At 36.5% G+C, this 27,840-nt stretch overlaps 1 protein-coding gene across 1 annotated transcript in view; it reads right to left on the reverse strand.

The window, feature by feature from the left end:
* LOC103605305 (partitioning defective 3 homolog B-like) overlaps nucleotides 1-27,501 on the reverse strand; it is a gene marked incomplete at its 5' end in the record, with an annotated part of 42,554 nt that extends 15,053 nt beyond the window's left edge. The window contains one exon of the mRNA XM_008589882.1: nucleotides 27,391-27,501. Within this exon, the coding sequence (XP_008588104.1) occupies nucleotides 27,391-27,501 (111 nt within the window). The remainder of the gene's footprint in view (nucleotides 1-27,390) is intronic.
* Between the last annotated feature and the right edge of the window lie 339 nt (nucleotides 27,502-27,840).

A 27,840-nucleotide genomic window follows, 5' to 3' on the forward strand; every position in this document is an offset into this window, starting at 1 on the left:
GCTCCCACCGAGGGTTCGGATCCCACATACAGACCGGTTCCCGCTCACTGGCTGAGCGAGGTGCGGGCGCAACACCGAGGGTTGCGATCCCGTTGCCGGTCCTGGTCCAGTACGGGCGCGACACTGAGGGTTGCAATCCGTTGCCGAACACAGAAAAAAAAAAAAAAAAAAAAAAGAATAACAGACACTAATCATAATATTTGTGATATATTTTCTCATGATTATATAACTTAATTTTTACAATATATACAAGTTTCAACTTTATAGATGAAGAAACTGAGGTTCTGAGAGTTTAAGCACTGTGTCTGAGAGCTCACATTTACTAAATAGTAGGAATTGGATTCTTCCATTACACCCAGGTGTTTAACTTCCATGTTAATGTTTCTTTCATTTATGTTAGACTACAAATAATTTAAACATGATCACATTTAAAATATATATATAATGAAAACTTTTAGATACCCAAAAGTAGAGAAAATCATGCAATGGGCCCCTATATACATATATACCCAGTTCTGTATTCAATAATTGCCAAGTTTTGCCACATTTTTAATCTTGCTATTTTTCTACTAATTTTTTTTTGCTCAGTATTTTGAAAGCAAATCTTAGTCATTCATTTCCTACATATTTCAGAAGGAATATCAAAATGTCATGAATGTTTTATTATATAAAACAACGTCATCATCCCATTTAAAAATTAACAATTATTTTTTGGTATCATCTAATAACCTAGTCCATAAACAAATTTCTCTAAATGCCTAAAGAATGTCCATTTTCCCCAGTATATTTATTTAAATCAGGCTCTAAAAACTTATTCTTCTTTTTCACTTTTTTTTTTATTGCCACTGAATTGTTGCAGAAATCAGGTTGATTTTCCTGTAGGTGGTCCCATATGCTGGATTTGTCTCTTTACTTTCTTGTGAGGTGATTTAACTTATTCCTCTATCCCCCCAAATTTCCTGTTTATGAAAGGTAGCTTCTAGAGCAGCACTTTTCAATAGAACTTTCTGTGATAATGGAAATGTTCTATGTCTGGGCTGTCTAATACAGTAGCTATCAGCCACATGTAGCTACTGGGCACTTGAAATGTGGCTAGTATGACTAAGATACAAAATTTTAATTTACTTAAATTTAAACAGCTACATGTGACTAGTGGCTACCATATTGGAAAGTGCAATTGAAGGCTTAGTTAGATTCAGTGTCAACAGGTTGGAGGAAGAGTACTACAGCTGGTTGAATGGTGGCTCCCCAAATATATGTGTACCTTGAACTTGTTGATGTGAACATGTTTGGATAAAGGGCCTTTGTAGATGTAATTAGGTTAAAGATCTTGTAATAAGATCATCTTGTATTATCCAAGTGGGCCCTACACCCAATGACAAATGTCCTCATGAAGGAGAGGACACAGACAGTAGAGAAGAATCAGAGGAGATGGCAATGTGAAGACGAAGGCAGAGACTGAAGTCATGTTTCCATAAGCCAAGAAACGCCATGGACTGCTGGCAGCCAACCAAAGGAGAGAGGGAGGTAAGGAACAAATTCTCCCTCATAGTCTCCAGAAGGAAGCAACTGTACTGACACCTTGATTTCAGACTTCCAGCCTCCCAAACTTAGAGAGAATACAGCTCTGTTGTTTTTAGCTACCAAGTGGTGGTAACTTGTTTACAGCAGTAACAGGAAACTGATGCAAATACCTTAAAGGTATAGTATATGAGCTTCAAATTGTATTACATCAAGAGGCATATAACATCTGGTTGTCTTTAGTGTTGCTAAGGTGACAAACTGCTGTCTCGATTATAAAGTTCTGCTATTAATCTTTCATTTAATCATTTCTTCCATTGACAAATTTTTCCTGAGTTAATTATTTCATCAGGAGTCATTGCAAAATGGTCATTTTGAAGGTCTTTATTCCTTTTATATTTATTAGCTGGAATTCTTCTATAAAGAAAATTTTTCCTCAACAATTTTGGTGTTTTGATTACACTGAAATAAACTCAGTACAGGAAAGTCAGAATAAATGTTTCATTCTTTCTTTTTAATTGCTGATTTTCAGAGTAAGGAGTTAGTGCCCTAGATACTTCCATGATGATGAATGAATTGTTGGAGATGAGGGGTTGTGAACATTATTATAAACATGTCTTTTATATAAATTCATAATCCACGATACATACACATAATACATATTAAGCGTTTTCAATCAATCGCCTTCCTTACTCTTTTTGTTGCACACATGTCCACATTTAGTCGACAGAGACTGCCTTACATTGTATCCTTTGTATTTTTGCCAATTTTTTCTTTGACTTCTTTAAATTTAATTGAAACATAATTGATTACACGTATTTATGGAGTGCAGAGTTGAATATTAGTATTTGTGTATGATATGTGATGATCAAATCAATATTATTGGCATGTTGTAATTATTCTTTGTGTCCATTACCTAATTTCTTCCTAATTCTCCTCCCCCTTTCCTACCTCTAGTAACCATAGATCTGTTCGCTCTTTCTGAAAGTTCAATGTATTACTGTGGTCTCTCTCTCTCTCTCTCTCACACCCCTTGACCTATTTGCCTTTTATTGCTTCCTTGCTTTCTGACAAACTAGTAGTCCCAGGTTCATGTTGAGTATCTTCTGTTCCTGATCTGGACGCAGCTGTTCCTCCAAGGACTCCTTTCCTTTCAGTGGGGAATGACATCTAGGGACCACAATCTGGGCTCTAGGAGTGCTCACTGTCATTGGGTTATCATTTCTTCTAAGCTTTTTCTATGGATAGAGTGAGGAAATACACATTTTTTAAAAAACCCATAAATTTGTACTGGTATTTCTGATTCAAATTTAACATTACAGAATTTTTACTTAACTTTTTAGAATTTTATATTTGTTTCTCTTTTCTTTAAATGAAAAATCTTGATTCTGAACAAATTATTTGTGTCATTACATATGCTTTTAAATATACACTATATAGTTTTAAAATAAGAACAAAAATATTACTGTCATAGTCTGATGGGGCTCTTATAACAAAATACCATACACTGGGTGACTTATAAACAATAGAAACTTTTCTCTCACAGTTCTTGAGGCTGGGAAGTTCGAGATCAGGATACCAGCCTGGTTAGGTTCCTCTATGGGATGCAGACTGCTGACTTCTTACTCACATAGCAGAAAGGGCAAGGCAGCTCTTTGGGGTCTCTTTCATAAGGGCACTAATCCAATTTATGAAGGCTCTGCCCTCATGTCTAATCCTCTCTCAAAGGCCCCACATCTAGCATTGGTGATTAGTTTTCAACATATGAACATATGAAATAAACATGCCTAGTCCGCTACAGTATCACCAACAGAGTGCATTGCTGAACTTTGGGAAATCTAATAAACATAGGGTGAGAAGTCATATTTTGGTGAAGTTTTAATTAGCCTGTTTCTTATTATATGATGCTGAGTATCTTTTCATATGTTTAAGGGTCATTTTCATTTCCTCTTCTGTGAGCTTCCCATTCTTTTGCTGATTTTTCCATCAGATTGTTGGTCATTTTTCCCATCAATTTTTCAAAGACCTTTGTATAGTAGTGATATTAGCACTTTGTCTGATATAAATTGCATATATATTTTCTGAGTTTCTCATTTGTCTTTTATAATTCCAGTTAAAAAATTACTGATTAATATTTCATACTTTATACTTTCCCCACAAAAGATTTATAAAATTGTGTTTACTTTTGCTTACTATTTTTTATTTTTTATTTTTTTTTAAATTTTTTATTTTGTCAATATACAATGTATATGATTATTATGGCCCACCACCGACACTTCCCGCCCTCCTCCCTCTCTCCCCTCCCCCCCAAGAATGTCCTTTCCGTTTGTTTGTTGTAACAACTACAAAAAAAGTATAGTTGTTATATCTTCTTCCCCCCCCCACCCCCCCCGGTTTTTTTTTTTTTTTTTGTGTGTGTGTGTGTGTGTGTGTGTTTGTGGGTAAATTAATTTGTTTATTATTATTATTTTTTTTTTTTAGCTCCCACCAATAAGTGAGAACATGTGGTATTGCTTACTATTTTTTAAAATTAATTTTGTCTCATGCAGAATAGTCAACAGTATAATTCTCACTGACTTGACCAATACTAGAAAGAGATGTAGGTGCTGAAATTCTCTTTGTTGCTACTGTGTGAGCCCAAACAACAGAGTCAGAGATAAATGGATAGTAGAAAAGGAGGTTGGCTACCTATAGTGGTGACAGTGGTTGAGGTCAGAAAAGGTTTTTCAGGGGAGAGCTATAGGGTAAAAGAAGTGGTATCATTAAAAAAGATTATAAACTACCTGCTGAACAGCTTTCTTTTTTGACAGTGGAGATAATTTGTCTGGCTATCATTTCTGCTTTTATAATAGGAGCTGCAATTAGGTCACTATAATTATCCTTTGTTCCAGAGAACAGGCCCAGTTTCTTCAGCTTTTCCTCATCGATGCAGTTTCAGAGTTGCAAGCTATACAGATCAAGAACAATTACAGCTTATTATTATTATTATTATTATTATTATTATTATACTGATCAGCCAATACAGTATTACATGCAATCTTTGTGATCAATGTTTCATCCTTTCAATGTAACTATTTTAACTGCATTAATATATATATATTTTTACCATTTTCTCATTCCTGCCTGAAAGTGTATAATATTTTTTAAATGATCTCCTTTGTACTATCCATTTTTCTTAGCCTGAACCAGATCTGACATGGTAAGGAACTAGAATGATGGGATAATTTATCGCTTTTCTTGTAATAAATAAATAAATAAATAAATAAATGTATTGTGTAATAAATCTGACATTCTACAACACTGGCATGCAAATTTTTTAATGTTGTTTTTAATTGTTTTTTTTTTTTTGCAGCTGGTCGGTATGGGATTCCAAACCCTTGACCTTGGTGTTACAACACTATGCTCTAACCAACTGAGCTAATTGGCCAGCCCCCTAATTGAATCTTTTAAGTAGACTTTTTCTTCATGTTTTTCTCTTTGCACACACAAAGAACACATTGTGTCCTTCAAAGTTTGCAGAATCCAATATGTGGCTATTATGCTTGAATATCCCATGGCTTGCCAAGGATCATGGGGCAAAGGGCATGTTGACATTCTTTTTATCCAGATCCTAAATGTTCCTTAAAGCAGGTCAAGGCAATAAAGTTTGGGAAGCCTGGGAGAGTCAGGTGTGGTTTCAGAACGGTGTAATTTAGGAGAATCTTGGGAGGTTAACTGGTTCTTTGCTGAGGTGGGATGACCATAGAAAAGACTTCCACAGCCCACATGGCCCAGAACCCACCAAAATTCCCATATCGAATATTTTTTATTTATTTGACACTGTATCTATTTCATATTTTAAAATAATGGCAGTCATTTACAATTCCTACATATTAGTTGCATTTTTTACGTCAAATGGCAAGATTCTTTAGTGTCTTCCCACTGCTACTAAATACTACCATTTTCAGAGAACTGCCATTCAGTGAAAATTCTCCTATTATTGCAATTTACATTTTCTCTTTATTTGTACCTTTCCCAGACCCATTAAACTTTCTCCATTGCTAATGCACTGAGTTCCTGTAATTTGTATTCTCATAATGAGGACAAATTTCTCAGAAATGCTTAGTAAACATCTTTAGCTTTCCTTGGAAAATTAGCCCCAAAGAGGGGTGGGGAATAACCTAGAGAGTGCTTACAATATTCTCTGATAACGCACGATTCCCTTATAGTCATCCTATGGACAGTGGACCTACAAAAGGTGTCATTAAGCACTGAAGACATTAAAAGATGCTCCCCAGGCTGCTGGCCAAACTAACACTGAAGAAAGAGCTATAAAAATCTGTCCTTGAGTGAGCTCTATTGGCTGAATAAAGTTCATAACTTGTTGATGTGCTTTCTTATTATTATTATTGACATTTGTACCTGGCAAGAAATAGCCTTAATTTTTTATATTTCCCCAGTTCAGACGTGCCAACTATTTGTAGCACCATTGGAAACAGAGGGAAGAGTAAGTTTTCTGTACTAACATTTTCTAGAATATAACACTTTTTAATACTAGGGACTGACAAGAGTTATATTTCAAAAATTAACGACAGGCCTTTGACATGGTGGTTCTTATCACCACATGGACAAGAGTGAGGGTATACCACTCACATTGACTGTTTGGGGTATTGTAAGTCCACATCAACTTCCTGGAGAGAAAACAGGAAAAATACAGAGAATAAAAGGAAACTAGCTAAATGTCCTTTCCTGTCCCTTTAAACCCTTATTTTCCTTCCATTTTGTCACCTAGAATTTCACACCTGGCCAGTCTCTCCTGAACATGTTTTTGATCTTTGTCTCTGAAAGCTTACTCACATACAAATGTGCTGAAGCACGGGGAATGTGGATGTCCACACAGCATGTGCTGTCTGTTTCCTTTGTTTTCTTAGTCATAAATACCAGACTTCCCAAGGCCCTGAACATCCATCCCCATGTTACATAGAATCTTCTTTAAACAAACTCTGGGCTTATGAAGAGCTCTGGAAGTAACATCAATCTCCCCAGGGCCTAGAAAAACTGCCTTAGGTGAGGAACCATGACTGTACCTGAGACAGAGGTAAACATAGACCCTTTATACCTAATGTTTCCAGCCAGCTCACATGGGAGGGGCACCTATTCTGAAAAGTCATGTTCCTTGCATCATGGAGAGTTTAAAAAGAAGCAGAAGTAGTTTTTCCCTCCTACCCTATTTACACTGGTGTCTAAACAGGCCAGCAATGATATTTTATTCAATCACATTTTCTGTAGTGCTTAATAGGATTGTCATTTTGGCTTTCCAAGATGTGACTTTGTCCTGGAGAAAACTTATAAAATATTCTCACAAATCTAGACACTTGCCAAAATATGGAGGCTGTTGGCCAATTTGGTATCTGATTCCAACATTTATTGAGTGTTTATTAATTCTAAAATTTATTGAGTATGTACTAAGAACTGTACTAGGTTAGATAATGAGAAGGGCAGGGGATAATGGGAATGTGAAGTGGAGAAACCACAGGCTTTCCATCAGGTCTGCAAATTAAGGTCCTCTCCTACTTCCAAAAGCATAGTGATTGGGTCTTCCTTAACAGGGGTCCAAGCCTGAGGCAAGCTTCCTTGTCATCTGGCCCTTGTCCCTCTAGCACATGCACACAATGAGGATGATCACCACGGTGCAGCCATCAGAGGAGGTCCAACAAGCTAATCTAGATGATGTCTGCCATGACTATGGTGATTCTTCCAAAGAGTTGTTGGGCAATTAGAGGACAAGATAACTACCAGGAATGACCCCATTCCTGCTCCACTGGATGTTGATGAGAAATGTTCTACACAACCATTGGTTTAAACCTGGGCATAGTGGAGGTATGAACGAGGCTTTCTTAAAGGACCATATGCTACCTGCACATGGTCTTGAGAACTACAGTGAGGATATTTTAAATGACTGACAAAGGGTATTTGTACGTGGGAGTCTAACGTCTGATCTTTCCTCATTTGTCCCTCCATAAAGACCTGTAGACATGTTGGCATATTGTTTTGAGTGCATATTCTCAGTTCTGACTACAGCATTCTAGTACTCAATTGGCTCTTATTCCTTGATCTATCTAGTGGCCCTTCACTTCAGGTTTTGTCTATAATTAATATAATCTCCTAACACTTGAAAAGAGGCTTGGTTATTAAAACCACAAGTTGTTAAAGTATCTGAAAAGTGGTAGAAAGAAAGGAGGGACTGGCACTTTTTATTGTGGCTAGTTTTAAGATGTGGGAAACATTCTTCATCTGAGTTTTAAGATGTGGGGGAACATCCTTCAATTTTCTTCATTTGTACCTGAGATTTAGATCTTATTCAGGCTCTATCTCACAGCTGTGAAGAAGCCCACTTTTTATAAGAGAGAAAGGATGCAGCTAGATATCTCCCTTCAGAGAGAATCCATTCTTTAAATAGCAGTCTAGATGATCTTTTAAAGAATAAATTTTAAATTGTTCTCTGCTTAAAACACTTTCATGTCTTCCTTTAACACTTAGATAAAATCCAAGCTTTTTACTATGACCTATGAGGCTATATAATATGTCACTGACTCCTTTGTGACTTTGGTTTATGCCACTCTCTCCCTTAGTTATTAAACTCCAATCACACAGCTTCCTCTGCCTCAGGCTTGATTAGCAATTGCTATTCTTTCTGCCTGAAACTCTCTTCTTCTTGTGGCTGGCTCATCACTGAGATTTGAGTCTCTGCATCCCAGACACCCTTTCCAGCCCCATCTTCATATCACATTGTTCTATTTTACTTTCTTTGTATTTCTATCATCACTTTATTTTATTTTTTTCATTTGTCTTCTTGTTTGTAAGAATGTAAGTTTCATGAGAACAGGGACATTATTTGCTTTCTCTACTGATACAACCCCAATATTTAGCACAATGCCTGGCATGTGGCAGGCACTAAATAAAGCGATGATGAAAATAGAGGGAAACAGGGTCTGAGAGATAAGGCCAAGTGACAAGGAAAGCAGGGATTAGGGAGTATTACAGAAGGAGCCACAAGCCAGGGATAAAGGCAACCATGTAAAAGGCAATGAAATGGAGCCTGCAGAAGGAATCAGTCCAGCTGACACCTTGACTTTGGACCAATGAAACTGATTTCAAAATTGTGACCTCCAAAATTTTAAGAAAATAAATTTGTGTTGTTTAAGCCACCAAATTTGTGACGATTTGTTACAGCAGCAATAGGAAACTAATACTGATTATGAATGAATGGAATTGATGATGGGACCTAAATAGAAACACTTAGGTGTGGACTGTTTTCTCTCAGTGCCCAGGTCAATGTGTCATTGTTAACCTTTCCTGCAATGTAGAAATATGGACAATGAAACCTCACACACTATATTATTTAAAGAGGAAAAGTAAGGCAAATTCTGGAAGCTTTTCTGTTATGCACCTTGAGGAGATTAAAGGTGCATTTACTGTGGAACACAGGAGAAGAAACCTGAGTGAATGGCTCCGAATGTCAAACATAACAATGACATTGGAGACTTTACTGTGGGCGCAACACCTACACAAACTGGTTCTGGCAGCTGACATCTGGAGCATAAGAAATGACGACCTAGAAGGAGAGTTGTGGGTTTGTAACAGATAATGTCGGGTCTTTTCTAAACAAAGATATCTTCTTATCATATCCCTAAATACATTATACAGCACACATTTTCTTTTGCATTTTTAATAAAGCAAAACTTAAAAATGAGCAGCAGTCTTTTTATTCACCCTCTTAGAAAATCTACAGTGACCTGCTTGCAAATAATACAGTGGAAATATCCCAGAAGAGGCTCTTGGTTCATTAAAATAATCAGCATATTCCAATATGCATTCGTCCCTGAAATAATAACAATTCACTTGCAATAAATTAATTATGGTTTTAATGAGCAAAATTTACATTTATATTTCTGCCTTCAGATCTTCATGGGAGGCAGCATTCTCACCCCTACAGTTCCACTGAAGCAGAGCCTCTTTCAGAGCAGATCAGCAGCTGCTGATGGGTATGCTAACACTCTGCAGTTTCAGACACACACAAGCAGGATGGTATAAGAAGCAGATAACCTAGGATGGAAACTGAGCTCTGCCACTTTCTAATTTTGTGACCATGGACAAATTATTTAACCTCTTTGTTATTTGTAAATGAGAAATAGAATAGTACCTACCTCAAAGGGAGAAGGCTAAATGACTTAATACAAATAAAGCTCTTAGAAGAGTGTGGCTGGCACATAAATAACAGGAACTGTGAGCAATAATAATAAATCACCCATGTAGCAGAGAGGAGAGATACGTACGCAATCTGCACATGCACATGCAACTAGGAGCTTTTGAGTAGTATGGACACAGTTCCTTCCAGCTCCTCCACAATTATACTTGGAACCCTAGACAGAGAGTAGATGCTTTCCATAAATGCTATACAACCTGGATTGCCCAGAATGCTCAGGAGACCAGGTGTGTTGTGGTTAATAGAATTTTCTGCTTGATCAAGGGCAAAGCAGAAAATGCCTTTGGTTTGAATCTGTTGGCGGCAAATCTTTCTAAAATATACTAATTCTTTAACTTGCCCTAACCAAACTCGCTGAACAGAAGCTTTTTAGAGTGAGGGACAGACCTCACTTGAAGACCATCATTCTCAGCTCCAATTTTCACCTTGTAACACTTGAGATATTGAGGAGTCACAACAGAGTAACTAAATATTAGCTGTGAGCTGACCTGATCCATCTAACCTACTTTTCCTGAGTGCCCGCCATATGCCTGGCACTGGGCAGTGTGTCATTTTCTCCTGATTCTCTCCTCCCCGCTTTTTCCCCCCTATTAGTGGAGTGTTCAAAAGAGAGTATTAGAAAATAATCACATTAGTTGAGTCCAGATTAATGAAGTCATGGTATGATTACTAACTTTAAAAAGTTTAAAGTATAAGTGAATTGTGTGGAATATGAAACTTGTTTTTTCAGGAAGTCTGAATCCCTCATGTCCATGGCAGTATATGGACCAACAAGAACAAAAACTGGACTTTGGTCACCCAGTTGGCTTCTTCAGTTTTTCGAAAGTGTAATGAAGGTTCAATTTGCTCCACCTTTTTTGAATATGGTGCTATACTCGTGTTACCATGTATATATATGTAGTACATAGTACCATATACAAATGGATAATATATAACCCACCTATCTATAGAAATATTTTGGCAAAAGTTTCTAGACTACAAAATTATAGTTTACAGTCAAAATTTTCAAAGAAATTTTGTATTTGTCTGCAGAATGGATCTTTAGTAACATAAATTTATGACCCAAAGTTATCTGCCTGACTCAACTAAATGCTATTTTCCCAGAAAAGTTTAGCCCTAAACTTCAACTGTATCCTGTCAGCTTTAGTGAAAGAAACTATAATAGAAAACACCCTGATTGCTTGGAAAATCCCTTAGATTTCTAATAAAAATTTTCCCCGAGTCTTAAATTCCTCTCTAGTTAACAGCAAAAATATCATGTATTATTGATGGGATTAAGAATTTAAATTTTTTAAAAGTCTCTTTTAATTTGCTGCACAGTTAAAGCTGTACTTTATAATTAAATTTAATGATTTCATTGCAAGTGTCTAGAAATACTGGATGATAAAGAGGGTCTGTTCTATTGTCCCAGCTATAACACTATTTTTCATGGCTGCCTTCTCTGCAATCATATAGCATTTTTATACCCCATTATGGAATTTATCACAGTTTAGCTTTATTATAATTAGTGTGTATTGGTCTCCATTCTCTTTCTTAATCATGAACTTGTTGAGGGCAAGGACTAGGTTGTTTTACTCATCTTGTTATTTCCCCTAAGTGCCTAGCTGTCAATTAATATTTGCTGAATTACTGAAGAGTTCAGGTCAAAAATAATTTAAAAGTCCAAAGTGAATCATAGCAGAAAGTATCTGCCCAAATCCTTTAAGTGGAAAAATTCTATATAACTTCAATTTAACCTTAAAGGCATGACAGCGTATCTTGAGGAAAAAGATCCAGGGACCTAAAATAGATTGTTAGTTCTCCAGATGATCAAATATACTAAGATTCATCAAAATACAAATCTTTCTTCCCTGCTTTTAGGGCTGAAATTGGGAACTCTTCAACTAAAGTGAGCAAGTAAAGGTGACCTTTCATATGAGAAATGTGAAAAATGAAAAAAAGAGAGAAGAAAAAAAGAGACATGAGAGAATACAAAATGGTAAGGATTGGCAATCGTTTATCCGAGGAGTGCTGCCAATTAGGAAGAAACATGCCTGGTAGATTTTTCAACTGCACACAAAGTGCGTGGGACTGAATAAAAGCTTCCACTGAGGGCCCCCGAGGAGGCCAGCCTCTAGAGGATGACCCGTCTGAATGGCACTGAGGACTATGAAACACAGAGCAGAGTCAGAAACATTTCTGTCCTTCAGTGAAAGGTAAAGGAGGCTGCATTCATCTTCAAAGGAAGGCTCCAGCATGTGGCATCAGGCTGGGCGCTGTGAGGGAGAGATGTGAAGAGATGCATTCAATAAACCATGGGACGGAACATGCCACCTTTTGTACAGTAAGATGACTACCTGCTGTACCCTCCAGTGCCCTTCAGGTGTTCCCTCTGAAAGTAAGGGTCCAGTTGTTCCCTTAGCTTGAAGGCCTTTGTCCAAGAGAATATATTTTTAGATGTTTACCTGAGGTTGGAGGTATAGTTTTGGGCTACTTAGAAGAACTGCAAATTGTTTCATGACAAAGAAACCCTTTTTCTCCTTTTAAAAAAGTAACCCTTGAGTTCTTAGCATTTGCATCAATAGCCCATAAAGGGGTATAGTTTATGTAATATTAAACTTATTAGCATGTTGCCTTAACTACCTGAGCCAGCCAGCTGTATTTATTTCAGAAAATTGACAAATCCACTGCTGCATTTGCTGCTCAGCTGCAGACCCAGGCTTTGGAAGATTTTTCGGGATAAAGAAGTCTGTGACAGGAGCATTGCCTTCCCCACAGGTGTTTCAATCTCCCCATCCCAACATTTTTCTTGGTTTCTTTTCAACAACTCCCTCTTTCTCCAAGTAACCAATTCTCTTCACTGGTATCCTTTTATACAGTATGAAAACAGGTAATGTGTAATCAATTCACTTAAACTTGAAAAATGCTACTTTTCCAATCCATTGAAGAATGGTTATTAAATGCTCACAAAGGGACTTAGCAGTGTAGTACCAGGCAATATTAAGCCCATATGCACGTTATCTATCTATGTAAGTATCTACCTCACACACAAAGACACACACGTGCACACACACGCAGCCTCACTCTGTGACAGCATTAAAGATATTCTACAACAGGAATACTTTCAGACAGCTAAGCTCTCTTCATACCAGAAAGATGCCCTTAGATGCCACAAAGTAATATATAAAACTTAAGCACTCCTCAGCTATCTATGCTTGAAACTGTTTTTTATATTCCTTCAGATAGCAACAAAAAAATTCTTTCCTAATCATCTGATTATAAGGCAATGTAAAAAATGAACGTGTAAGTAGAATCATAAACATGTACAGATAGTTTCTTATGTTTTCAAATGCTCTGGGAAAGTTGGAGAAACATGCCACATATTTTAGTTTTAATTTGTCATATTCAGAGCTCCTCCTCAAATTTCCCATCTTAATTGGCATCCTTTTAGTAAAATGTGTTTCTCCTACTTAGAAGCAAAATAAAATCTCTAAGTATACCTTTGAGAACTTAAATTTCCACATTGGGTCATATATCATATTAGTTTATTATGTCACAATTTAAAAAAAATTTTTTAAACTAAGGCAGAGTTAAGCTTATGTGAGCACAAGCAGTGTGTACGAACGTAATTGATATCTGCAAGAGGTTATTTCAGATCACTGAGCATTGCACGACTGGCTTCAGAAGAGTATATTTATTTCCTCTGAATATTTTTCATTTGGTGGTATGAACTGGTCACTGATGATACGTGGCATCCATTTTTGTCTTAACTCATATACACATTTGAAGCAGGGTATGTTTTAGCATTATATCAGTTTTCTTGGCATTGAATTTTTGTTTGCTGGTGAAATGAAGAATTATGCCTACTCAAGAATTAACTGGCCATTTCTTAACATTTTGTAAAATGTTCTGGTTTCACTAATACTTTTTTTTGTCAGGCTTTATTTGGTCATCCTTTGAAATCAGTGAGGTAAATCTATAATTATTGGGAATAGAATTGATTGTTAAAACTAAAAAAATTATTATACCAAGTTTTTAATCTGCTGTGTAAAAAAAATCCTATACAGAAACATATTCATTTCAGGTTTAATAATGTCAAAGCAGCAAATAAAATATTAAAGCATTTTGTTAAAGCTATGATCTTGTTTTTCCAAAATAGAATATTTAATGATCACTGAAGATTTTTTTTCAATATGCATTCATTTATGTGACCATGACAAAATGTAGCTCTGAAATTTAAAAGCCCAACTAGTAAATTATCCTCTTTTGACTTTCTTATTACATTTAATATAACTAGATTAAAAACATGAATTACACCACACATTATCTTGACTCTGTGATTTTTTTCTTAAAGTCAACCCACTAAAATATCCATTGACGCTCATTCAGCTAAAACCTTACACTTTTTTGCAAAGATGCATTATTTAATCTGAAAATATCCTTAAGTGCCTAGAACATATATATTTTTAGCACTTGAAACTTTGTCTATCATAGCTTCTATTAGAGACTGTGAAACATTTTAGGATTATTGAACAAATATCAATTATGTCTACGTCCTCAGTGTCAATCTGAATTGGAAATGTGCCATCTTTTACATATTCACTAATAGAATTTTTAATTAGCTGTTGATACTGTCAATAATAGAGTTCACTATTATTTAAAAAATGATTTGTCTAAGAAATTCCTCATCTACACATTTGTTTTTTACTTTGTAAAATTGGCACTTACTATTATAATCAGGGTAATTTTTAAACAGAACACTATACTTTCAAAAACAGGCAAGAATTTTTGGAAGATATTTTAATACACAGTTATTATTTTCCCTCTGACTACTAAAACTGTCAATTTTTAAAATTATATAACTAACTTATTCAAAAATCTAATATTGTTTTTAACTTTTAAGTCAACCACGATTTACTAAATATCTTCTTTACTGAGATGTAAGGAAATGAAACAAGTGGAAGTTACCATCTATGCTTCAAGAGAATTAAGATCTACACATGAAGAAAAGACATGAAATTGCAGGAGAGTATATAATATGGAATACTTTATAAGATAAAGGCTCTAATTTAATGGTAATGTGGACTCCTAATTATGGACTGGAGTGGAGTAATATTGCCTCCCTCAGAAAGTAGCTCTATGGCATCTGGTATATTACAAATGGCCATTGCCATTTTTCATGATCCTCTACTTACATTACAGTTTTTTATGCTTGTCCCCTGAGATATCGTCTGCAACATGAATTCTGACTGAATCAGCTCAACATACAGCATAAAAAAGATCCTCCTTTGACAAAAAATAAGCCAAGGGCAATGTGTTTCATCCATACAATCAAATTCAGTTTTCCCTAAAAAGGCAGATCTTTCATTTCAAAAGGTACTTAAAATACCTTAAGTACCATTTTAAATGGTACTTAAAAATAATTTCAAGTGGTTAAAAACTGGTTAATTTTAAGCCAATGGAAGAGAATGGGGACAAAAGCCTCCCCCCCCTTTTTTAACAACAACAACAACAACAAAAACAAAAAAACACTGGCTTGGCCCATAGCATTTCCATTCGTTTGTGAAAAGGATGAATTTCATGCACTTTAAGGTCCCTTTTTTAACAACAACAACAACAAAAACAAAAAAACACTCGCTTGGCCCATAGCATTTCCATTCGTTTGTGAAAAGGATGAATTTCATGCACTTTAAGGTCCTGTCTCAGGATCCAGTTTGGTGATAGGGAAATAAGTGTCGACAGTCCTGACTGATCGGCCACCGTGCTTCAGTGATCCATTTTCACTGTCCCACTGCCAGTTACAAATGACCTCATGTTTCCTGACACCATTTCACAGCCTGGGGGAAAGTCTTATTTCTCTAAACTATATAGCTTTATTGACCATTGATTTAGCCTATTCTTCCATTCTAGCAATTATTCACTTGAAAAATAAAATTAAAATCAGTGTGGTTTTGTATTTGTTCATTCATTCATTCATCCATTATTCAACAACTATTTATTGAGTGCCTATTCTGTTCAATGTAATGTATTAGATGCAGAGAAAATTAGAAAAATAATTATGTAGTCCTCACCCCACAGAAATTGTGAGCTAGCAAGAGAGAGAAGGCATATTTTCAAGAACAAACATCTATAATTCAATGCAGAAAAATAACAACGATTATAATAACAATGTGTTTCTACTATGTGCCAAGCACAGTTCTAGGTACTTTAGGTATTTCATCTTACATAAATTTCAAAGAAACACTGAAGGCTAGATATTATTTCTCTTTTTTTTTTTCTTCCCCAAATGAGCACGCTGAGGTTCAGAAAGTTTCAGTAAAACGTGCACAATCACACAGCTGGTGCAGGGAAGAGCCAGGCTTCAACCCAACACTGTATGAAATTAGTGCTCATTCTCTTTCAAATAAAGACTGTCTCTAAGAAAAATAAGCTCACCATTTATTAAACAGCCCTATGCTTGGTACTATTCCGAATGCTTCACTTCAGTGTCTCATTTAATCTTCACAACATTACTATGATGGTTATATACCCATTTTGCAGTTAAAGAGCAAAGATTAGCACTATTAAGTAACTTGACCTAGGGTACTTAATGGAAGAATTCTCTTCTAACTTGGCAGTTCAGCAAGGTATAATGGAAGAAGTTAGGTTTCCATTTCCATCAATTTGGACCAACCCAGGCAGGTGGGCATTCCAGAGAGGGGAAGTGGTATTAGGAATGGCAAAGAGACTGGAAATTGCTATGGCAATCTCAGAAAGTGTAAGCACAGGAGTCATATTGGCCAGGAGCAGAAATTATGATTAGAAGGTTCAGATAAAGCCAGATACAGCAGGCCAAGGAGTCCGGACTGTATGCAACAGGCAGCAGGGAGCGACTCAAAGTCTGAGAGAGGAATGACTTTGATCGAAGCTGTTGTTACTGATCCACTCACCTCCAACCCGTCATACTCAACAATCTCTTGCTTCAAGAAATCACAATTTCATAAATTATTACATATATTTAATGTTCCTCCAAGAACATGAATACTTACAGCTTTCATCTAAACAACGAATTGTTACTACTGTGGTTTAAAAGAAAGGCAGGGACGAGGGGAGGCTTTTAAGTGATCTCTTGGAGAAGCAGACTTTTGTGTCATCGCCCAAACAATTTTAACCTCTTTAACTCTCAATACTGAAATCAAACAAAGGACACAAAGCAAAAAGAGGCAGGAGTCTGAGCCTGGGAAAGGGGTCAGGTTCCTGTGGACATCAATCTGAAATCACTTTGGATGTACTGTAAAGTCAGTAAGTAATTAAACTCCAGGGCAAAGACAGGTAGGTGGGAGAGAGTGAAACAGGAAGCAAAGGACACTTTCATCCCATTTCCACCAAAGACTGGATTCAAAATATTAGCAAGTTTACTATCCCCCTGCAATCTAATGCATAAAATAGAAAGGCAAATGTGAGGATTTTGTGAATTTAATGACTGGTTATGAGTGTTTTCTTCAGTCACACACCCAGTGGACTTTGAGAGGCTGGCAGTAATCCATGCCGTTTGTGTGCCTGCTCCCTGAATTTGTCTCCATGGCTGCCAAGCACTGGCTGCTGCCAAGTACTGGCTGTGGCCAGCACTGCCCACTACTGTGCTGCCATCTCATGCCAAGCTCACTATGCTCAAGGAGCAACTTCCAACCAGTGATCAATAAGAAATGAGGAGAAGCTTCTTGAATGGAAGTATCTGGCAAGATTTCCAGCTGCACAATGTCTGCACTCAAGTTGGCCTTCATCATAACAGGATCCAATTCAGTAACTTTCACAGATGGTGTGTCTCAAAGCATTTTAGGTGCCCAAAGGCTATTGAATGGGTTATCTGGGGCCCTAACTCTCAAAGCAGGTCAGAAAATAACATTGAGCACTTAGAGTAAAACGGGTGCTTGCTTCATAAATGTTACTTTTCACAGCAATCTGAAAAACAGATTTCTCATTTAACAAAGAACACTGAGGCTTGAAGCAGTCAAGTAGCTTGACAATGCACCTATGCAGAGTTAAGTCTTTGACCCAGGTCTGATCCCCTCTGGGGCCTTGTAATATTTCCACTTGGCCACATGCTTCCCCTCGGCCACCACCTCGGTCAATTGGTTCCAAAGATGGCTACAGATGACGATCACTTGAGAAATGGGTTCAAAATACACATCCTCAGTTTTAACCACAGACCTAGTAAATATCTACAGTATACTTCTGTCTATATCTGTACATCTATATGTGTATTATCTATTTTTATGAAACATGGTTTCTTGACCTAGGCACAGCTAATATCTTGGGCCACATAATTCTTTGTGTTAGGGGCTGTTCTATGCATTATAGCCTTTCTTATTTGTCACCTACTAGATTCCAGTAGCACATCAGCAATAGTTTGACAACTGAAGATGTCCTTAGACATTGTTGAAAGCTCCCCGAGGGCAAAGTCACCCCAAGTTGAAAACCACTGATCTGAAAAACTGCCCAGGAAATGTGGGAAAAGCATATCCAAAGTTTGGTGTTTATAAATCACAGTCCTGGTTTAGGATTTCTATATATAGGATGTGAATGGGGGAGAAAAGCAGACCCTGGAAGACAATAGGTTGAACATCCTTTCAACTTGTAGAGTTTGCCAACCTATGTGAACAATAACTAATGTTGGCCTGTAGAGAGGATGTGTTGTCACAGAAGCTTTCCAAAGCAGGATACAACATAACATACGTTATGTTGAAGATGCGATACTTCAGAAATTCTAGAAAATATTCTTGATTTACTAAAGTTTGATATGTCTACATTTTTCAGAGCACTTTTAGCAAATTAGGTTTACTGGTACATTGTCCAGCCCCAAACTAGTCCACAGTAAATATTCTGGATTCACTTAACTTCAATTTATTCTAATGTTTTCTTCCAAAGAACTTAGCAGTTAAAAAGCATTTTATCTAAACAAAATGTATAAAGCTGAGGCCCTTAAGAATTATTATTACCATTTCATTTCATGGTAATAAAAAGAGAGATTATAAGAATACATCTTCAAAAGTGTTTTATCCAAAACTTTGAAAACAAGTGATAAAGTGGGAACTCTCCTTCCTTAAGTTCTAGTCACCAAATGGTTTTCTACCTATTACAGTCCCCCAAAGCTGTCACAGAAAATGCTCCTCTCAAATTCTGGCACAGAGATACAGATTTGGAACCTCCTATTGCCATAATATCCATTGAATTACCAAAGTTTTTTGATTATGTTAAATACATATTTATTTATATGTGTGTACTAAAACCAAATACCCTAGATCAAGAGAATGTAGAATTTCTTTCCAAATTTTTATCAGATCAGCTATTCTAAACATTTCTGTGAAATCACTCCAAGTAGTTTAGAATAATTCCTTTTCAGAATATATTTCAATAGCGCTAGAACTGCATAAAACAATGTCATATGTTACTCCTGGGTATATGAATATAAGAATATTCTTTTAAGACAAGTTTAAAGGGCTGGTGTACTTTATAGAAGTTTGTCTAAATGACTATTGGAAAGCATGCCAGTCAAGTGATTCATTTTATATATTAATCCAGCTTGGCTGACAAGTAGTTGCTAATACAGCACTTCTAAACATTGATTCAAGTTCCGTAAAAGGATTTTGGCTCATAAAAAATGCTGGCATGGCATTAGGATATAGGTGTTACAATCTCTTGTCTACAGGAATATAGTAATGTGCCAAGTTTTGTTGGTGACTACAAGCATTTCTGAAGATAGGTGTTACAAAGATTAAATAAATGTACAGATATTAAACACACCTGCATGCCCCCTGGGTCTTACTCTCTTACCCCTCTAAATCAGACATAAATCTTGAAAGATGGCCGATGAATAAAGGGTAGTGTGGGTGTATGGTCACTATGCCACTATGTTGCATTCTCTCTCTCTCTCTTTCCCTCATCCTCATTCTAGGAAAAGAGCCTATCCTTACCCTAACACAAGCATCAATAATAATCACTGGAATACAGCAAATCTCTTTTCATTCACTGAGATGGTTAGTACTATGAAAAACAGAAATCTGATAGCTTCTTTATGACGGCATAAAATGAGAACATGACCCTGTCCTAAGAAACACCATCTAGTAATATTTTTCATAACTTCCATGCAGTGATGATCTAATAAGAATCTAAAAGTAATTAACTGGATCTTTTTTTAGCCAACCAAAGCCTTATTCAAATATACATTTTTATCAGGATTCTAAGGGAGCCATAAATTGGGGCATTTTGAAAAACTGGGATCTAATCCAGTCCACGATCAGGATTCAGTAGTAATAATAAATTGGGACTATTAAAACTGGGAATCGTTCCAACATTTTATTTTGCCCAAACCACAGGACCTAAAAAATTCTACTACAAAAGACAGGGATATTCAGTGACGAGTCAAACCATGCTGAATTAATCATTTGTATAAAATCATGCCAAAACATGGGTGTTTTCAACAGTTTAAATAGTGCCAAAGTTTAAGTTCAGTAAATAATTAATTATTGAGAGTCACTTGGCAAATTAAAGAAACCAACCTTCTGGTTTCTTTAATAAAATATGCACTCTTTTTAGGATACAATAATGACAAAACCTTATTTATTCATCTGTTGCTCTGTGTATTTAGAAGTGTCATATGTATGTAGGTTACAACCAAAATACTAACTCAGCATGTAAAACTTTCCTTTTCCTTCTTAGACTATAATAAGCATCTTCATTTTCCAATATGAACAAATGTTGGATAAACTCTAGCCTTATTCTGGTTTTTATTTCAATTTCCAGTAACATAAAAATCCCCCATAATTAAATAAAATGCTGAGAGGTTGGGAATAGATTTTCACTCACTTGAATTCTCAAACTATAAATGGTTTCTGAATGTTTTTATATCTCTGAGATGCATTTCGTTTATGTGGGGGACTTGCAGCTGCATAATTAAATCTTGGTTTGCCAAATATCAAAAACACATGTATTGATTTAACACTAAGGGAACAGGCCACAAGCAGCTCAGCTGATAAGGCCAGGGAGAAGCCTCTGCAGTTCTTGGAAGGTTTCCCAAAAGGAAAGAAAACTAAGAACCTTGAATTCAGACACTGAAACCGATTAGCTCTCCTAAATCTTAGCTTCACTCTCACTTAGACATTCTGTTCAGGCCAGTTGTTGAAAACAAGAGCCATATGTTTTCATACTTCTCAAAGCTGAAGCTGGAGAGGTTGGCTCTTTTCATCCCCGGCATCTCCTCATTTATCCTGCTAAGATTCTAATAAGATCTATAAAAGCAATGTTTAATTAATACAACAAATGAGCTGCTCCCTGCAAAGTAAATTCTGACATGGTATTAGAAGATCTTGGAGTGCATAACTCATATATTATCATTTTTTTTTCAATTTTGGTAAGAAGTTTTATTTAGTAAAATTTTATTTCAGAGTCGGTAATATGGGACTTAAATAAAAGACAACCTTTGGTGTCAATGGAGATATTTTTCCCAGTACAATAATCCTAAACTTATGGAGGCGGGACGGCAAGCATATTTTTTGTTAACTAATCTCCACCTGACTTTTGAGAAGGTAGTAAGAATACAAGTGTTTGGGTACCATACAGGTCCAAGAATCTGGTTAATTTCATATTTTGCAGAAGGTTACAAACTTAAGTTAGGTCTTGGAATTAAACAGCCAAAAAAAAAATACGTTATAAGTTTTCTGACATGCTAAGACAATCTCTTGCTTTCAGCTCATGATACTAATTTACATAATTTGAATGTGTGGAAAATGCTAATTTAATTTATCTTGATAAAAATCTAGGAGCATAATCTTTGAGTATAATATTGGGTTCATCCTTCTAGCAATGGATATAGGTCTTTGGAACAAATGTTTTATTATGGCTAATCTCACTGAAGCATGAACAAAATGAGTTTATTTAATGCAGGGCTTCATTGCAATGAACTGCTTGACTTGTGTTAGGAGAGGACACATCATAAGCTCAGGAAATCAAATATGAGACTAAAACAATCCTACCACACAATTTTGAGCAAGAAACTTGAGCTTACACACTCAGATAAGAATGTTGCATACATTGCTATGAAACAATGCCATTGTAAGTTCATGAAAGGCTGGCTGCTCTGGAAAATTCAAAGTAAATGCTTCCAAACTTAGATATTTAAATATGTCTCAGACTAACATCTGGGAAGGACCCTGGAATCATCTAAGGACAAATGTAGCATTAATGACACACAAGACAATTTTACATGGTATGTGGCTTAATGTACTTAATTACATAAGCTAACTTACATGTTATGTACTTATATATACATAAAATAAATATTTTATTTATGTGAATATGTATAAACATAATTAAGACAATGAAGGTAGTATATCAGTGATTGAAGTTTATAAAACTCTGTTCTAGTCCAATATTGATGAACTAATCCTTTCTAAATGTAGTCATCAGCTTCTTATTAGATATTTCCAGTGTCAACAAACTCACTGCCTCATAATGCACTATGATTTTTAGGATATTTTTCCTTCCATTAAGCTGAAGCTTACCTCTCTTAAAATAATTCTCCATTAGTATTTTCAAGAAATAAATAAATGAATGGATGAATAAGCAAATAGATAAACTGACAAGTTAGAATAGAATAAAATAGATCTTGTGAAATAAATCAGGTATGTGAAGTCAACTAAGTCTTGATTCTGTGAAGTATGTATTCTCAGGTCCTTCAACATTTTTTCATATGACATGGATATTTTGCCCCCATTCTATGTGTAAGAGAGAGACACAGGATATACCAGGTGTGATCAGATCAGTGTAAAATAGGAATTATTGTTTCTTCCTTCATTTTGTCCATGAACTTTCAGTAATGTAGCACAGGACTGGATTAAGTTTTTGGCAGGCATATTCTCATATTGATTCATGCTAAACTTACTCTCAACTAAAACCATCAGGCAAATTTTTCATATATTTGGTATTAAGTCAAACCTTCTACATCCTGTGTTTCTACAGTTCAATTTTGGACCTAAATGCAAGACTTTACATTTATTGCTATTAACTTCCTTTATGTTTAATTCAGCCCATTGTTCCAGAGGATTCTGTCATTGGACATACTATCAACCCCATGCGGTTTCTTGGCATTTACAATCTGATCAACAGGTCACCTTCACTAATGCCAATGCTCAGCAGGCCAGAATTAAAAATAAATTTTTGAGAAAAACTTTATTCTTGCAAGCTTATATTGATGGAATATTCATCAGCAATCTTTGGGTACAATTTCTCAAACAGTTAATAATCCTTCTTGGGTTATGTCACCTGGTATGCATTTCTCTGCATTATCATTCAGGATATTGTGAGACAATGCAACTCTGATGCCCAGGAGAGTACCCTTACTCTTTGGGAAGTCTAGAGGTTAGAACAGGGTTTTTTAACCTCCTCACTATTGATATTAGGGTTACATAATTCATTGCTGGGGGAGGGGGCTGTCTTGTGCACCATAGCATGTTTACCTGCATCCTTGGCCTCTGCTCAGTACAAGGTAGCAAGCATTCCCACCCCCTCAACTCCCTGCCATAGTTATGACAATCAAAAATGTCTCCAAACTTAGCCAAATGTCCCTTTGGGGGGGCAAGATTGCTCCCTCTCACTGAAAACCACTATTCTAGACTCTGCACTCCTCCAGTGTAATCTAGTGAGCCAACCCACCTGTTATGGCTTTTTTGACCTTCTCATAGGTGTGGCTATGAATAAACTATTCATGATTCAATCACTTATTGTCTCTCCAAAGAACTGACTGCGCTCCACTTCTTCCCCCTTCTCCTATGAATAACTGGTATATAAGATTCTGTCCTTCAAAATTACTCTCTTGAAATTCCCCCATGCATTGCCCCTCCCCAGCATATTAAAACAAAATTTGTTATATCTTTTCTTCATATTAAAAAAACCCACAACTATTTATAGCATTGAAACAGTCCCATATCAAGAATTAGATATGTAGGGGCCGGCCCGGTGGCGCACTGCTACAGTGCGCCGCTTGGGAGTGCGGCAGCGCTCCCGCCGAGGGTTCGGATCCCACATACAGACCGGTTCCCGCTCACTGGCTGAGCGAGGTACGGGCGCAACACCGAGGGTTGCGATTCCCGGTCCGGTACGGGCGCGACACTGAGGGTTGCGATCCGTTGCCAGACACGAAAAAAGACAAAAAGGAAAAAAAAAAAAGAATTAGGTATGTAGATATATTAAAATAAGATATGAAAATCATAATAAAATAATGGCACAAATAATGAGAAATAATATAACGCTAAAATTTAAAGTTGAGGTTAGATTAACTCTACGGTTAAATAGTTACATGGAAAATTGAACCTTCAATAGGAATGATATGACTTTAGAGGTAATCTACAAGAAATTTTGTACCCAGATATTCATCTAAGTACTATTTAGAACAGTGAAAAATGAAAACAAACTAAATGTTTGACAATGGAAGATAAATAATTTATTGTATATTGATCTCAAAGAATATCAGACAGTGATAAAAATGACATATTTGTAAAACATTAATGACATGGGGAAATGTTCACAATACAATGCTGTGTAAAAAGCAAATTGTTATAGAGTCAGTACAGATATCAAGTTTTCAAAGAAAATATATACGTAGAAAAATATGAAAATATTAATAGTGGTTATGAAATTAGGGTAGAATTATGCATAATTTTAATGGTCGTCTTCATGTTTTTCATGTTTTCAAAATTTTCTTAATGAACTTATATTGCCTTTGTAAGTTTTATGTGTATGAAATGTGCTGAGAGAAAATGATCCATATTTCCGTAGGTGAGAGAGCACTAGCTAGGTTTCCCAATTTGTTTCCAGAAGAGCGTGCCAGTGAGGTAGCATGCTTCAAATAGGGTACATGAGGAAAGATGACAATATTTGTGGACGGGGTCACTCAGTCCTCTTAGGAAAATATATGTATATCATTTTTCATAGAATGAGAGTAGTTTAATGTTCCAGCCAAATTCCGTCCCTCCAAGTCATTGCTTCTCAGACTGAATGCTGAAGAATCACCTTGGGCTTCCCTATTCAGCACAGAAGCCTGGACTAAGATTCTGATTCTGGAATGGGGCTCAGGAACCTTCATTTTTAACAAGGTCCTCTAATGATCATTCTGATGCAGGTTGTCCATGGCCCACAGTTTGAGAAACACTACTGTAAGAAGACATGTTGTTTGATTTGGATTTTTTTTCCTGCCTCTACATTTGATAATTGTTCACTAGTTATGCACTGAAGAGCTGTTGTGGACCTGAGTAGTGTGTTGGTGAACTTGTTCTTTAAAAAAAATTCCAATTTATTACACTTGCCAACTTCTGTTGCCAATATTCCTACCATGGCCAATTTCAATCTACCAATGTTTTAACACCCAGCTCAAAAAATTCTTGAAAGCTTACAATTGGCTCTTATAAGGTTGTACAAACTGGCTCCAGCTCTGTAGTGTGTATTTTATTTAAGTGCTTTAAACACTTTGAAAAAAGGCTATGCTAATGAAAAAATACTATTATACCTATGGCAGCCACAATGAAAGAAGCAATAGGATTGCTTGAAGCATGTTAAGGAAACAAATTCCAAATGTTTTAGGGAAAAGGAACAACAATAACAATAGCTTTTATCAGTATTTCCTACCACACTCTATTTTTTTTCCATTACCATACAATGAAGAGTGATGCACTTGCTGAGTTCTTTGAGTTGTGAATTGGTTTCCTATGGAAGATGGAGAACCAAGGAATGGGATTCCAAGGTTGGGAGCAATGCCAGATGTTTAGCTGCCACCTCCACCCTCCATGCCTTCAGCCCCTGAGCTGCTGAAATGCCCTTGGTCATTAATTCTTCAGCACTAAACCATAAAATCAACTCCTCAACTTCTTCCCCAGCACATGATTGAGACAATGTTGTGTCTAGGAAACCCGTATCAGATGTGTTTTATGTGCTCATGTGTGGGAAGTGGCCTAAATAGAGACTAATAGTATAGTTCTTTCACTATTTTGACCAGACATATTTTAAGAAAATTGGACCTGAAGCCTATGTAACTAGCTGAGGTGAATTTACAACCCTGCTTTTAAGAACAAAACTCCCTCAGGCACCTGCTTCCTAAAGGCAAAACCAGAAAGGAAATGAACTCTTGCTTAAAGACAACCCACCTTATTTTATGGGTTATCAATTTTTTAGCTGGCACAAAGTTCCCCAGCTATTAAGAGTTTTTTCCCCCCAACCCAAAAAAGCACTGAGCTGCAAAAAATGTCAAGTCTGCATTCTAGCAAACAGCTCAGTTTCCTGAAGACAAGGCATGGGGTGCAGAGCCTCAGTAAGTGAAGTCAGAGGAGCAGCAGAGATCTATGAAGCAGGCTCACCACACAGATGCCTTTGCCAATACGTGCATTAAAATCTTAGCCTGAATTACATTTTATATTACAGGATTACTGAATCTTGGGTTTTGATAGAGAATAGCTTTCTTGTCTTTGGGGTAGCTCTGTCAGGTGAATAGTCAACAACAATGTAAAACACTTGATTTCCCTTTAACTGCCCAGTGACCCTGGAACTGAGCTTATCAACCTCTCGAAAATGAGAAAGACTAAATAGCTTTTTTTCCTTACTATTGAGAAAGTCAGCTTTCTCAACGCAAATAGACTATAAGATAGGGGTCAAAGGTTAATAGCAGATAGGCTTACATTGCTCTATGCTAGAAAACACAATGAATAGATATGATTTTCTTAGTACACATGCTAGAGTAATAAACTAAATACAAGAACTGATTCACTGAAAGCTATAAGAACTAATGTAACTAATAAGCAAGTGAAAGTTGGATAAATCCAACTTCATACATGATGAAGTCAGAATCAAATACTTAAAATTATGTGCTAATTTTCTCATAATCTCAGTCTTTTTCCAAGATTCATTTAGTTGTGAAGGCAAAGAATTTTCAGGAGAAATATAAATATTCAATTACATGTTTCAAAATCAGACATTTACACGTCCTCTTGGGATAAGAGCCAGAGTTAACATCAAAGATATGTGAAGGATCTCTTGTCCAAATGGAACATTAAGCTCCTCAAACAGGAGAATTCAGCCCTTACAAATGGTCATTATTTCAGTAAATGAAGCCGGCCCTTTAACAGATGGGCAACGTACTTTTCAGCCTGCTGATAGCCTAATAAAAGACAGTGGCTTTTTTAAAATGAAGGATATGTACTTCTCAAATTACAGTTCCCAGATGGATTTAGCAGAATAAAATGAAGAAGGCATACAACAGTTGACAAAAATTAGGAACAGACTACGAGAATTTGATAGTTCAAAACTTAAATATCAAAATGACCTTTTTATTAAAAAAAAAACTAACTTAAACTATAGGGAAAATAAACATTGATATAGTTGAAACTAGGGGTGGTATATTACGGAATTATAAATGCTGATATGATAAAAACATGAAGTTATTTTGTTCTCAAATATAATAAAAACTGCCTAGAAGAGAGGTTCCTTTTGCATCAGCCTTTCCTTTGCATCAGTAGACTTCTATGCTTCTTAAAATAAAATTTCCCCAGTTGATTGTTGCAATAACCAAATAGGACACAGACCGCAGACTCAAATAAAACAAGAGGCGCAGCACCTCTACTCACCGTTCACGCTCTTCTTTCATTTTTTCCAGCTCCTCTTCTCTCAGGCCACCATGCTTTGGAGCCCCCTTCTGCCCAGCCTTTCCTGCCTTTTCATCTCTCTTCTTTCCAAATCTAGGGAAACATGCAGGAGAAGACGGTTGTCATCAATAATCTTGTTGTTTTTGTGGTAAAGTTAAGAAATTATAAGATAAACTCATTAAACCATAATGCTGTATTCTAAGTGGTACAAAATTATTTTTTAATAAGGGCCGGCCCAGTGGCGCACTGGATAAGTGTGCCGCTTGGGAAGCGCGGTGGCGCTCCCGCCCGAGGGTTCGGATCCCACACACAGACCGGTTCCCGCTCACTGGCTGAGCGAGGCGCGGGAGCAACACCGAGGGTTGCAATCCTGTTGCCGGTCCCCGGTCCGGTACGGGGGCAACACTGAGGGTTGCGATCCGTTGCCGGACA

The sequence above is a fragment of the Galeopterus variegatus genome, unplaced genomic scaffold (genome assembly GCF_000696425.1).
Source record: "Galeopterus variegatus unplaced genomic scaffold, G_variegatus-3.0.2 Scaffold5723, whole genome shotgun sequence".
Taxonomy (NCBI): domain Eukaryota; kingdom Metazoa; phylum Chordata; class Mammalia; order Dermoptera; family Cynocephalidae; genus Galeopterus; species Galeopterus variegatus.